This window comes from Procambarus clarkii, chromosome 10 (assembly GCF_040958095.1).
Source record: "Procambarus clarkii isolate CNS0578487 chromosome 10, FALCON_Pclarkii_2.0, whole genome shotgun sequence".
Lineage (NCBI taxonomy): Eukaryota > Metazoa > Arthropoda > Malacostraca > Decapoda > Cambaridae > Procambarus > Procambarus clarkii.
The window spans coordinates 44,574,639-44,589,398 of record NC_091159.1 but is presented as its reverse complement, the minus strand read 5'-3'; the positions used below and the strand labels follow the sequence as shown (position 1 = coordinate 44,589,398).

General features: G+C 50.0%; 2 protein-coding genes across 2 annotated transcripts in view; both read left to right on the top strand.

The window, feature by feature from the left end:
* Positions 1–3,227: 3,227 nt before the first annotated feature.
* LOC123773853 (protein P200-like) lies at positions 3,228–4,307 on the top strand. The gene has a single exon (XM_045767774.2). The coding sequence runs from the start codon at positions 3,228–3,230 to the stop codon at positions 4,305–4,307; it is 1,080 nt and encodes a 359-aa protein (XP_045623730.2).
* Positions 4,308–6,649: 2,342 nt separating this feature from the next.
* LOC123745182 (uncharacterized) overlaps positions 6,650–14,760 on the top strand; it is a 52,737-nt gene continuing 44,626 nt past the window's right edge. Inside the window, exons 1-2 of the mRNA XM_045725494.2 lie at positions 6,650–6,993; positions 9,488–11,220. Coding sequence (XP_045581450.2) covers positions 9,908–11,220 — 1,313 coding nt within the window. The 5' untranslated portion in view covers positions 6,650–6,993; positions 9,488–9,907. The remainder of the gene's footprint in view (positions 6,994–9,487; positions 11,221–14,760) is intronic.

Sequence of the window (14,760 nt, the reverse complement as noted above, 5' to 3'; positions counted from 1 at the left end):
ATACTCACCAACAACACCACCATACTCACCAACACCACCATACTCACCAACACCACCATACTCACCAATACCACCATACTCACCAACACCACCATGCTCACCAACAACACCACCATACTCCCCAACATCACCACCATACTCACCAACACCACCATACTCACCAATACCACCATACTCACCAACATCACCACCATACTCACCAACACCACCATGCTCACCAACACCATCATACTCACCAACAACACCACCATACTCACCAACACCACCATACTCACCAACACCACCATACTCACCAATACCACCATACTCACCAACACCACCATGCTCACCAACAACACCACCATACTCACCAACATCACCACCATGCTCACCAACACCACCATACTCACCAACATCACCACCATACTCACCAACACCACCATGCTCACCAACACCACCATACTCACCAACACCACCATACTCACCAACACCACCATACTCACCAACACCACCATGCTCACCAACACCACCATGCTCACCAACACCACCATACTCACCAACACCACCATACTCACCAATACCACCATACTCACCAACACCACCATACTCACCAACGTCACCACCATACTCACCAACACCACCATACTCACTAACACCACCATGCTCACCAACACCACCATACTCACCAACATTACCACCATACTCACCAACACCACCATGCTCACTAACACCACCATACTCACCAACACCACCATACTCACCAACATCACCACCATACTCACCAACACCACCATACTCACTAACACCACTATACTCACTAACACTACCATACTCACCAACACCACCATACTCACCAACACCACCATACTCACCAACAACACTACAATGCTCACCAACACCACCATACTCACCAACACCACCATACTCACCAACACCACCATACTCACCAACACCACCATACTCACCAACACCACCATACTCACCAACACCACCATACTCACCAACACCACCATGCTCACCAACACCACCATGCTCACCAACACCACCATACTCACCAACACCACCATACTCACCAACACCACCATGCTCACCAACACCACCATGCTCACCAACACCACCATACTCACCAACACCACCATGCTCACCAACACCACCATACTCACCAACACCACCATACTCACCAACACCACCATGCTCACCAACACCACCATACTCACCAACACCACCATACTCACCAACACCACCATACTCACCAACACCACCATACTCACCAACACCACCATGCTCACCAACACCACCATGCTCACCAACACCACCATACTCACCAACACCACCATACTCACCAACACCACCATGCTCACCAACACCACCATGCTCACCAACACCACCATACTCACCAACACCACCATACTCACCAACACAACCATACTCACCAACACCACCATACTCACCAACACCACAATACTCACCAACATAACCATACTCACCAACACCACCATACTCACCAACACCTCCATACTCACCAACAACACCACCATACTCACCAACACCACCATACTCACCAACACCACCATACTCACCAACACCTCCATACTCACCAACACCACCATACTCACCAACACCTCCATACTCACCAACACCTCCATACTCACCAACAACACCACCATACTCACCAACACCACCATACTCACCAACACCACCATACTCACCAACACCTCCATACTCACCAACACCTCCATACTCACCAACAACACCACCATACTCACCAACACCACCATACTCACCAACACCACCATACTCACCAACACCTCCATACTCACCAACACCTCCATACTCACCAACAACACCACCATACTCACCAACACCACCATACTCACCAACACCACCATGCTCACCAACACCACCATACTTACCAACACCACCATACTCACCAACACCACCATACTCACCAACACCACCATACTCACCAACACCACCATACTCACCAACACCACCATACTCACCAACACCACCATACTTACCAACACCACCATGCTCACCAACACCACCATACTTACCAACACCACCATACTCACCAACACCACCATACTCACCAACACCACCATACTCACCAACACCACCATGCTCACCAACACCACCATACTTACCAACACCACCATACTCACCAACACCACCATACTCACCAACACCTCCATACTCACCAACAACACCACCATACTCACCAACACCACCATACTCACCAACACCACCATGCTCACCAACACCACCATACTTACCAACACCACCATACTCACCAACACCACCATACTTACCAACACCACCATACTCACCAACACCACCATACTCACCAACACCACCATACTCACCAACACCACCATACTTACCAACACCACCATACTCACCAACACCACCATACTCACCAACACCACCATACTCACCAACACCACCATGTTCATTAACATGTTCATCATTTACATTGGGTGAGATCAAGAAAGATTTGATTTAGGCTGGTTACAATTAGTGGTTTGATTTCGCTTCAGGTAATTGGATTTGGTTAAATTTAGTTTGATTGGGTTTGGTTAAATTTAATTTGATTGGGTTTGGTTAAATTTAATTTGATTGGGTTTGGTTAAATTTAATTTGATTGGGTTTGGTTAAATTCAGTTTGATTGGGTTTGGTTAAATTTAGTTTGATTGGGTTTGGTTAAATTCAGTTTGATTGGGTTTGGTTAAATTTAGTTTGATTGGGTTTGGTTAAATTTAATTTGATTGGGTTTGGTTAAATTCAGTTTGATTGGGTTTGGTTAAATTTAGTTTGATTGGGTTTGGTTAAATTTAGTTTGATTGGGTTTGGTTAAATTTAATTTGATTGGGTTTGGTTAAATTTAGTTTGATTGGGTTTGGTTAAATTTAATTTGATTGGGTTTGGTTAAATTCAGTTTGATTGGGTGAGGTTAAATTCAGTTTGATTGGGTTTGGTTAAATTGAGTTTGGTTTGATTTAGCAAACTGCGAGTGGTTAAACATTTAGTGGAGCTTGTGAAGCCCTCGTCAACTGTACCCAAATTACTCTCCTCCTTTTAACATAAGATTTTTAATTATCAATATCTTTTGGTATTAATATCATCAAAACCACTCATAATATTTTTTTAAGTTTATTAATATTAGTAATATTTAATGAAGATATAATTATATATATTTTTTTAAGATTCTATTAATATTTGTCGAGGTGTTACTATTTTTATTAATATGATCAACGCCTTCACTCAAATGTTTATCGTTAATCACCTCGTTACAGCCTCGACGTTTTACCAATACAGCATTGAACGGTTACAGTCTGCGTTGAATGGTTGTGGCGTTCGGCGACCTGCGACTGAAATCAGCGTCCTGCAACCAAGAATCACAGTTCAACAACCAAAGTTGCCCGTTCAACAACCAAAGTTCGACGTTCAACAACCAAAGTTCGACGTTCAACAACCAAAGTTCGACGTTCAACAACCAAAGTTCGACGTTCAACAACCAAAGTTCGACGTTCAACAACCAAAGTTCGACGTTCAACAACCAAAGTTCGACGTTCAACAACCAAAGTTCGACGTTCAACAACCAAAGTTCGACGTTCAACAACCAAAGTTTACCGTTCAACAACCAAAGTTCGACGTTCAACAACCAAAGTTCGACGTTCAACAACCAAAGTTCGACGTTCAACAACCAAAGTTTACCGTTCAACAACCAAAGTTCGACGTTCAACAACCAAAGTTCGACGTTCAACAACCAAAGTTCGACGTTCAACAACCAAAGTTCGACGTTCAACAACCAAAGTTGCCCGTTCAACAACCAAAGTTCGACGTTCAACAACCAAAGTTCGACGTTCAACAACCAAAGTTCGACGTTCAACAACCAAAGTTCGACGTTCAACAACCAAAGTTCGACGTTCAACAACCAAAGTTCGACGTTCAACAACCAAAGTTCGACGTTCAACAACCAAAGTTCGACGTTCAACAACCAAAGTTTACCGTTCAACAACCAAAGTTCGACGTTCAACAACCAAAGTTCGACGTTCAACAACCAAAGTTCGACGTTCAACAACCAAAGTTTACCGTTCAACAACCAAAGTTCGACGTTCAACAACCAAAGTTCGACGTTCAACAACCAAAGTTCGACGTTCAACAACCAAAGTTCGACGTTCAACAACCAAAGTTTACCGTTCAACAACCAAAGTTCGGCGTTCAACAACCAAAGTTTGCCGTTCAACAATCAAAGTTTGCCGTTCAACAATCAAAGTTTGCCGTTCACAGTTCAGTTATAAATCTTCGGCATTCAAAAATGTAATGTTCAACAACGCTTATCCGGCGTTCAACCCATCGAAATCTGGCGTTTAACCACCGAAATTCGGATTTCAACGACACATTCGATTTTCAGCGAATACAAAACGGTGTTCACAACATTGGCAATATGGTTTTGAACATTAAAACTGTTGCAATTAACGATTTCAATCTGGCGATGAACGAGATTTCGTTGTAGGGCAATTTAAAGTATAACGGTCATTAAGTAAAACAAAATGAGGTTTAACGATTACCAGAGTTTAACAACTGATTGGGTTTAACCACTGCAAGGGAGGAGGGAAGGGAACTATGAGGAGAAAGCGCCAGGCCATTACGACTATATAGCACTGGGAAGGGGGGTCAGGATTAGGATTTGGGATGGGAATAGGAAGGAGGGGAAGAAATGGTGCCCAACCACTTGGTGGACGGTCGGGGATTGAACGCCGACCTGCATGACAAGAGAGCGTCGCTCTACCGTCCAGCCCAACTGGTTGGGCACTGCACAACGATTACCAGAGTTTAACAATTACTATATTTTTACCCATTGCGAGTTTAACGATTATAAGAGTTTAACAATTATTCGAATTTAACAAATACCAGAGTTTAACTATTATCTGAGTTTAACGATAATTAGTTTAACAATTACAGAGTTTAACGGTTCAGTGCTACCGTTTAGAGTAGATAGATAACGAATAGCTAACGAAATTAGATTGAATAATGTCAGAAACATCGATGTATGTCAGGCGGCCATGTCTGATGTTTATCGAAACATTTCAATTCAACATTAAACACAATGGCGTCAGGAGTCAGGCAGTATAACAGTATAAACATTTACAAGTACAATTCTAGTTATAACAATATCGCTATATTTATTGATTAATAATTCTATTATAATGGAGAGTATGGCCATCACCGTCGTTCACGTTGGCAATAGTTCCATTACTGCTACACCCCCGGGAGAGGTTGGCCGGTCTAGCTCCAGATGGCACTCCATGTTGGCTCACCCCTCAACCCCCACCCAACCCCCCAACCCAACCCCCCCCCCCCCTCCAGTGGCGGTGGCTGCCCGAGCTCGCGTTGATCGCTGTACTCCCGCTCGTTAAGCGCGATTTTTTCTTATTTTACGCAAAGGGAGAACTACTTGATGTCGTCGTCGTTGTTAAAGATTCGCTACCTGGAACAAAAAGTTCCAAGTAACACGGGCTATGGTGAGCCCGTAGATAGTTATAACTACTTGATGTGGAGGCGTGAGGCACGAAGAGGGTGTCTTAGGGTGTCTCAGGGTGTCTTGGGAAGGGTGTCTCGGGGGAGGGGGGGTGTCTGGGGGGACTAACTACTGAAGGTGATTAAGGTGCTTTTACAAGCTCAGACTATAGTCACATCACAAATATTGTGTAACTGATATTTTACATGGTCAATCTTGGGTACAAGTCCGATATATCATCAAGCGTTCCAGTATTCATATAGTAGATACAGAGTTCAGCATACCTCAGCCCAGGAGGGCGAAAGTCACTCAATGTGGGACATTCGACAATATAATGTTCGAGGGAGTGCATGTTTTATCTTTACCAAAATTGACACATGGTGTATTCGACACTTTCACAAAGTTGACACATGGTGTATTCGACACTTTTACAAAGTTCCCCCTCTCACACCCGGGTGTTACAAGCCCCCCCCCTCTCACACCCGGGTGTTACAAGCCCCCCCGTCTCACACCCGGGTGTTACAACCACCCCCCCACCCATGTGTTACAACCCCCCCCCCCCCTCTCACATGGTGTATTCGACACTTGGGTTTTGAGAAAGCTGCCGGATACGTCTATATCCCAGGCGTATTCTGGCCACTATAACGTCACATTGCCGAGTTCTTGCTCTAAATGAATTTGTTAGGTCAGTAAGATTTTCATCATACATTCGCTGACGTATTCTCTTAGTCACAGCAAATGAAACGCCCCCTATACTAATTTCTACTACTGGTCTCCTACAGGCTGTCTTTGCCAGCAGGTCAACCGTATCATTCTTTGAGATGTCAACATGTGATAGTAGGCAAAGGAATCTAATTTAAAATCTGTTTTCTTTTGGGGAGGGGTGTCTGGGAGGAGGGATGTCTGGGGGGAGGGGTGTCTGGGGAAGGGGTGTCTGGGGGAGGGGTGTCTGGGGGGGAGGGTGGGGTGATCATCGGTGAGGTGCGCGCCCCTCTACCCCCCATTTCTTACTCGAGGCGTGCCACAAGATGGTGGGGGGAGCCACGCTGGATGCAGGCGACAGGTTCCCTCCTTCAGAGGAGCATCTGGCGGGATACCCGCTCATCCAAGGTGTTGTGTATCGTGTTGGGTGTAGTGTAGGGTGTGGGCGGTGTAGGGTGTGGGCGGTGTAGGGTGTGGGCGGTGCTGGGTGTGGGCGGTGCTGGGTGTGGGCAGAGGTGTGGGTACCGGCTCACCAGGTAGAGTCCAGCACGCAAATGGCGGCTGCCTCTCGACCAATAGGCGAGGTGTAAGGGAGTGTAGGGCCACGCCCCCTGGGCCACGCCGACCAATGAGCGCCCCTCAGGTGCCACAGTGCCCCTAGTTGCCTGGCACGGGCCTAACACCTGCTAGTCTCCCTTGGCACTGTGTGAGGGCCCGCCGGGACCGGCAGCAGCAGCAACAACATGGCCCACGCCACCGCCCGCACGCCCACACCGCCCACCCGCTAGTGAGTATGGTGCTCCCTCTCCACTACGCCCACGCAGGTGGGCGGGGGAGGGGCGGCTGCCCACCTGGCCAAACATGGGTTGTGGGGCAGCCGGCCGGGCCGGCCATAGCCCTGTCCAGTGGAGCCGGTCCGGCCGTCTGCGTGGGGCGGCGCCGACACCTGGCGCCACCTAGCAGGGGCGGCGGTGGGCGGCAGCTGTGGCCACCCATCACACCCAGCCTCAGGAATGGGTGGATTGAGGAGGGTGGGGGGTGGAATGGGTGTCTGGGATGGAGCAGTGTATAGAAAATAAGACTCGATAATACCAGTACTGTGTGTGTTGCATCCCGGGTCTCCCCCGGGTGTTACACCCACACACCCTGGGGTGTGTGGGTGTAACACGTGACTCCTGTTTGTGTGAGGGTAACCCCCCCCCCCCTCCTCCCCACCGGGTGTATGTAGGAGTAAAGCCCCCAAGTGTGTGTGTGTGTGTATGTAACCCGTGAGTCACATCCTCACACCCGGGTGTAACAACCCTCCCCCCTCACACACCCGGGTGTTACAACACCCCCTCACACACCCTGGTGTTACAACCCCCTAACACACCCTGGTGTTACAACCCCCTCACACACCCTGGTGTTACAACCCCCCCTCACACACCCTGGTGTTACAACCCCCCTCACACACCCGGGTGTTACAACCCCACCTCACACACCCGGGTGTTACAACCCCCCCTCACACACCCTGGTGTTACAACCCCCCTCACACACCCGGGTGTTACAACCCCCCCTCACACACCCTGGTGTTACAACCCCCCCCTCACACACCCGGGTGTTACAACCCCCCCTCACACACCCTGGTGTTACAACCCCCCCTCACACACCCTGGTGTTACAACCCCCCCCTCACACACCCTGGTGTTACAACCCCCCCTCACACACCCTGGTGTTACAACCCCCCCTCACACACCCTGGTGTTACAACCCCCCCTCACACACCCGGGTGTTACAACCCCCTCACACACCCGGGTGTTACAACCCCCCCTCACACACCCTGGTGTTACAACCCCCCCTCACACACCCGGGTGTTACAACCCCCCCTCACACACCCGGGTGTTACAACCCCCCCTCACACACCCGGGTGTTACAACCCCCTCACACACCCGGGTGTTACAACCCCCCCTCACACACCCTGGTGTTACAACCCCCTAACACACCCTGGTGTTACAACCCCCTCACACACCCGGGTGTTACAACCCCCTCACACACCCTGGTGTTACAACCCCCCCTCACACACCCTGGTGTTACAACCCCCTAACACACCCTGGTGTTACAACCCCCTCACACACCCTGGTGTTACAACCCCCTCACACACCCTGGTGTTACAACCCCCCCTCACACACCCTGGTGTTACAACCCCCCCTCACACACCCTGGTGTTACAACCCCCTAACACACCCTGGTGTTACAACCCCCCTCACACACCCGGGTGTTACAACCCCCTCACACACCCTGGTGTTACAACCCCCTAACACACCCTGGTGTTACAACCCCCTAACACACCCTGGTGTTACAACCCCCTAACACACCCTGGTGTTACAACCCCCTAACACACCCTGGTGTTACAACCCCCTAACACACCCTGGTGTTACAACCCCCCTCACACACCCTGGTGTTACAACCCCCTCTCACACACCCTGGTGTTACAACCCCCCCTCACACCCCCGGGTGTTACAACCCCCTCACACACCCTGGTGTTACAACCCCCTAACACACCCTGGTGTTACAACCCCCTAACACACCCTGGTGTTACAACCCCCTAACACACCCTGGTGTTACAACCCCCCCTCACACACCCTGGTGTTACAACCCCCTCTCACACACCCTGGTGTTACAACCCCCCCTCACACACCCTGGTGTTACAACCCCCCTCACACACCCTGGTGTTACAACCCCCTCTCACACACCCTGGTGTTACAACCCCCCCTCACACACCCTGGTGTTACAACCCCCCCCTCACACACCCTGGTGTTACAACCCCCCCTCACACACCCTGGTGTTACAACCCCCCTCACACACCCTGGTGTTACAAGCCCCCCCTCACACACCCTGGTGTTACAACCCCTCCCCCCCACACCCTGGTGTTACAACCCCCCCTCACACACCCTGGTGTTACAAGCCCCCCCTCACACACCCTGGTGTTGCAACCCCTCCCCCCCACACCCTGGTGTTACAACCCCCCCTCACACACCCTGGTGTTACAAGCCCCCCCTCACACACCCTGGTGTTGCAACCCCTCCCCCCCACACCCTGGTGTTACAAGCCCCCCCTCACACACCCTGGTGTTGCAACCCCTCCCCCCCACACCCTGGTGTTACAAGCCCCTCTCCCACACTTCCTAGCCTGACATAACTACCTCCACCCCCCATGAGAGCCCTGTGTGTGGGTGGGGGCGCGGGGGGGGGGGGGGGGGAAGGGCCGCCCACAGCCACATGCCAGTAACCAACCACCGCCCGCAGGTCCCAGGGTCCACCGCCGCCGCCCGCACCAGCATGCGGCGGTCCTGACGGGCTCCTTCCCCCGCGCCTCCGGCAGGAAGGAGCTGACGCCGTCACAACCAGTCAAAGATTCAGTGAGATTAGTGCAATTAGCTGGGAACAGCAGCAGCAGCAGCAGTTTGGCCCCACGCGTTGTGTTCGCCAGAGACGCCCCCGCAGGAGCTAAAGCTGTGTCAAAAGCAGCAGCTAAAGCTGTGGCGGCAGCAGGAAGTGAAGCTGTGGCAGCAACAGCAGCAAGTAAAGCTGTGGCAGCAGCAGCAGCAGCTAAAGCAGTGGCAGCAGCAGATGAAGCTGTGGCAGCAGTAGCTAAAGCTGTGGCAGCAGCAGTAGCAGCTAAAAACATCAAGCTCAGCACCTGCTACGTCTGTCATGTGAGCCACAATGGGCCCCATCCGCGCCTTCATGCGCCCCTCGCACGGCGCCGCCCCTGGGGAGTTCGCCACAACCGCCAGCCCCTTCAGCCCCTCCCACCGGAGCTTCTCGGCGCAACACCGCCCCTGCGGCACCCATGCCCCCTCCTCCTCCCCCCTCCACAACCCCCACCAGCGCCCCCACCCCTACTGCCAAACGTGCGCGGTGGACCCCCTGCGCGCTGGCCTCATGTCCTCGTCTGTGGCGCCCTACATCTACCACCACTTTAGGACACTCCTGCCACCAGGAGCGCCGCCTGCGGACCCCCACCCGGGCGTCAGTCTGCCGCAGGACACGAGGGGGCAGGCCCTGGGAGAGACTGTCTGGAGGCAGCAAGCAGGCCGGTGGAAGGACAGTGAATACAAGTGGAAGAAAGATGAAGATAAGTGGAAGAAAGAGAGTGGGGAAAACAAGTGTAAGAAGCGCGGGGAAGATAGCGCGTGGAGCAAGGATGAATACGAGTGGAGGAAAGAGAGGGATGAGAGCAAGGGGAAAAGAGAGAAGGATGGATGTAAGTGGAAGAAGAGCAAGGATGAATGCGAGTGGAGGAAGGACAAAGACGCATCCCCGTGGAGGGCGGCTAAAAACGACCGCGAAAAGTGGATAAAGAAAGATAGAGAACAATGCAAGCCGAAGAAGGATGAATACAAGTGGAGGAAGGACAAGGCATCTCCGGGGCTGTGTCACACCTCGGCCAGAGCTGACGACCCGTCGTCGTCACGCATGGCCCTGGCTTTCCCCTTCTCCGACGAGGAAGACGACGACGAGGACGAAGGCCGCGCCGCAGGTGAGAGCAGGCACGAGGCTTGGCCTATTTCGGACATCGTTGAGACCGAGGACGAGGAAGGGGAGCCTCAGGAGCCACTCCCGCAGTCACTCGAGGCTGCGGACGCCGCCCACGCCAGACTCGAGGGGAGTTCGCTGACGCAGGAGGGCCCGAGTACCGGCACTCCTGCAGGAGAGAGTGTAGCGAGTGTGGTGATCAAGGCGCCAGGCTCGCCTCGGGCCCAGGACAGGCTCGAGTCTCCAAAACCCGAGAGAGAGAACTACCGCCCGTGCAACACACAAGTCCCTCTCGAGCCTCAGCAATGCAAAGAACTCCCCCCACGGCACGAGGAAGCATCAGGCGAGGAGCAGGACTATGTGGTGGGAGATGAGGGAAGAGGGGACGAGGAGGAGGAGGAGGAAAAAGAAGAAACGGATGAGAGGAAGGGAGCAGAGAGCGGGGAGTCTCCTCGTGACGGCATCAGAGCAACTCAGCGACTTCGCCCACGCAGTTACAGGTGAGTGGATCCACTATTGTTACCTATATTCCTCATGTTTACCTCGGCGCTTCCGTCGAGTGCATCAATACACCACCTCCACACTGTCAAATGCTCGGCACTGGAGCAGGACGACTAATCACTCACAAAACATCTATACAACAAACACAAAACAGCAAAATACGAAAAAAAAAACGGCTCATAGAAAACGCTTGCCGCACTGGTTGACGGCACACTTTAAAAAGGCCTCGTACTCTCCCTACTTTGCATGAATACACCTAGAAGCAAAACTAAAAAAGCCTTAAAGATACAATTCCGTGACTATCCTCGAGACGATTTGATTCGTTTTGGCGAGGCATTTGACGGCAATCGTCGTAGCCCCGTCCGCCTGCCCCGGCTACTGACGTCTACCGGATGGAATTAGACTCCTCTGGTCGCGCGCCTCGCTCGCCTCGGCTGGTTGCAGCGTGTCGTGCCTTCAGCTTCCCGCGTTATTTTGGTGTCTGAGAATCCCTAGCGGACAGCATAGCTCTTGTATCACGCCGGCCGTCATTATATTCCTTACTGAACTGCATTGTATCACCCCTCCCCCCCAACACCCAACGGCCGTCATTATAATCCTTACTGAACTGCATTGTATCACCCCTCCCCCCCCACCACCCAACGGCCATCATTATAATCCTTACTGAACTGCATTGTATCACCCCTCCCCCCCACCACCCAATGGCCATCATTATAATCCTTACTGAACTGCATTGTATCACCCCTCCCCCCCACCACCCAACGGCCATCATTATAATCCTTACTGAACTGCATTGTATCACCCCTCCCCCCCACCACCCAACGGCCATCATTATAATCCTTACTGAACTGCATTGTATCAGCCCTCCCCCCCACCACCCAACGGCCATCATTATATTCCTTACTGAACTGCATTGTATCACCCCTCCCCCCCACCACCCAACGGCCATCATTATAATCCTTACTGAACTGCATTGTATCACCCCTCCCCCCCACCACCCAACGGCCATCATTATAATCCTTACTGAACTGCATTGTATCACCTCGCACGACCATAATTATAATTCCAAACTGAACTGCATTGTATCACCTCTCACGACCATCATTATAATTCCCACTGAAATGCATTGTATCACCCCCTCCCCATACATTATTATAATCCCTACCGATGTGCATTGTTTCACGCTTTCCGTCATTATATTCACACCACCAGACTGCATTGCACAACCCCACCTCCCTCCCATACTGCATTATTTTGACCACCTTCAACTGAATATGCAACGAAACACAGCAAGTGTCTTCACGGTCAACTCATTATACATCCTGTGTTCATTGTACCGTGCACTGTAACACATTTGCTTGCAACGTGCCTCTATTGTGCTCTGCGTTTGCAGCGTTTCCGTATCCCAGGAGTCCTATAACCCTCATTATAATCGAGAAAAATTGATATTACAATACACGGTAACTTTATACATTATGCTGCACGATAATCTTATACATTATGCTGCACGGTAACCCTTATACATTATGCTGCACGATAACCCTTATACATTATGCTGCACGATAACCTTATAAATTATGCTGCACGGTAACCCTTATACATTATGCTGCACGATAACCTTATACATTATGCCGCACGGTAACCCTTATACATTATGCTGCACGGTAACCCTTATACATTATGCTGCACGATAACCTTATACATTATGCTGCACGGTAACCCTTATACATTATGCTGCACGATAACCTTATACATTATGCCGCACGGTAACCCTTATACATTATGCTGCACGGTAACCCTTATACATTATGCTGCACGATAACCTTATACATTATGCTGCACGGTAACCCTTATACATTATGCTGCACGGTAACCCTTATACATTATGCTGCACGATAACCTTATACATTATGCTGCACGGTAACCTTATACATTATGCTGCACGATAACCTTATACATTATGCTACACGGTAACCCTTATACATTATGCTGCACGATAACCTTATACATTATGCTGCACGGTAACCCTTATACATTATGCAAGTTAATTATGCAGTTGCATAATTAACTTACATTGACATTTTCATACACTACTCACCTGCATACTGCCCATACACACACACTTTACGGCGTTCCCATACAACGGGACAACCCTGAAGCGTGTGTTATATATTTAGTCATACACATATTTACCATATTTTCAATGTAATCCAACGGTTGTCTTACATGTTAATGATATTCCTATTATACAATGGTTGTCATACACACACACACACACACACACACACACACACACACACACACACACACACATCATTCAGAAACCTAAGTAAGGAGGCATTTAGGGCGCTTTACACTGCCTACGTGAGGCCAGTCTTAGAGTATGCCGCCTCATCATGGAGTCCCCATCTGAAGAAGCATATAATGAAACTGGAAAAGGTTCAGAGGTTTGCAACGAGACTCGTCCCAGAGCTACGAGGGATGGGGTATGAGGAGCGCCTGAGGGAACTGTGCCTTACGACACTAGAAAGAAGAAGGGAGAGGGGGGACATGATAGAAACGTATAAGATACTCAGAGGGATTGACAGAGTGGACATAGACGAAATGTTCACACGGAATAGTAACAGAACGAGAGGACATGGATGGAAACTGGAAACTCAGATGAGTCACAGAGATGTTAGGAAGTTTTCTTTTAGCGTGAGAGTAGTGGGGAAATGGAATGCACTTCAGGAACAGGTTGTGGAAGCAAATACTATTCATAATTTTAAAACCAGGTATGATAGGGAAATGGGACAGGAGTCATTGCTGTAAACAACCGATGCTCGAAAGGCGGGATCCAAGAGCCAATGCTCGATCCTGCAGACACAACTAGGTGAGTACACACACACACACACACACACACACACACACACACACACACACACACACACACACACACACACACACACACACACACACAGACTACGGGAATTAAACCTCACTTCGCTGGAAGACAGAAGAGTTAGGGGGGACATGATCACCACATTCAAGATTCTCAAGGGAATTGATAGGGCAGATAAAGACAGGCTATTTAACACAAGGGGCACACACACTAGGGGATACAGGTGGAAACTGAGTGCCCAAATGAGCCACAGAGATATTAGAAAGAACTTTTTTTAGTGTCAGAGTGGTTGACAATTGGAATGCACTAGGCAGTGATGTGGTGGAGGCTGACTCCATACACAGTTTCAAGTGTAGATATGATAGAGCCCAATAGGCTCAGGAACCTGTACACCAGTTGATTGACGGTTGAGAGGCGGGACCAAAGAGCCAGAGCTCAACCCCCGCAAGCACAAATAGGTGAGTACACACACACACACACACGTGGAGATCTTTAATATTGCTTCTATATACAGTATTTAACAGTTGCTTCTATATACAGTATTTAACAGTTGCTTCTATATACAGTATTTAACAGTTGCTTCTATATACAGTATTTAACAGTTGCTTCTATATACAGTATTTAACAGTCTTCTATATACAGTATTTAACAGTTACAA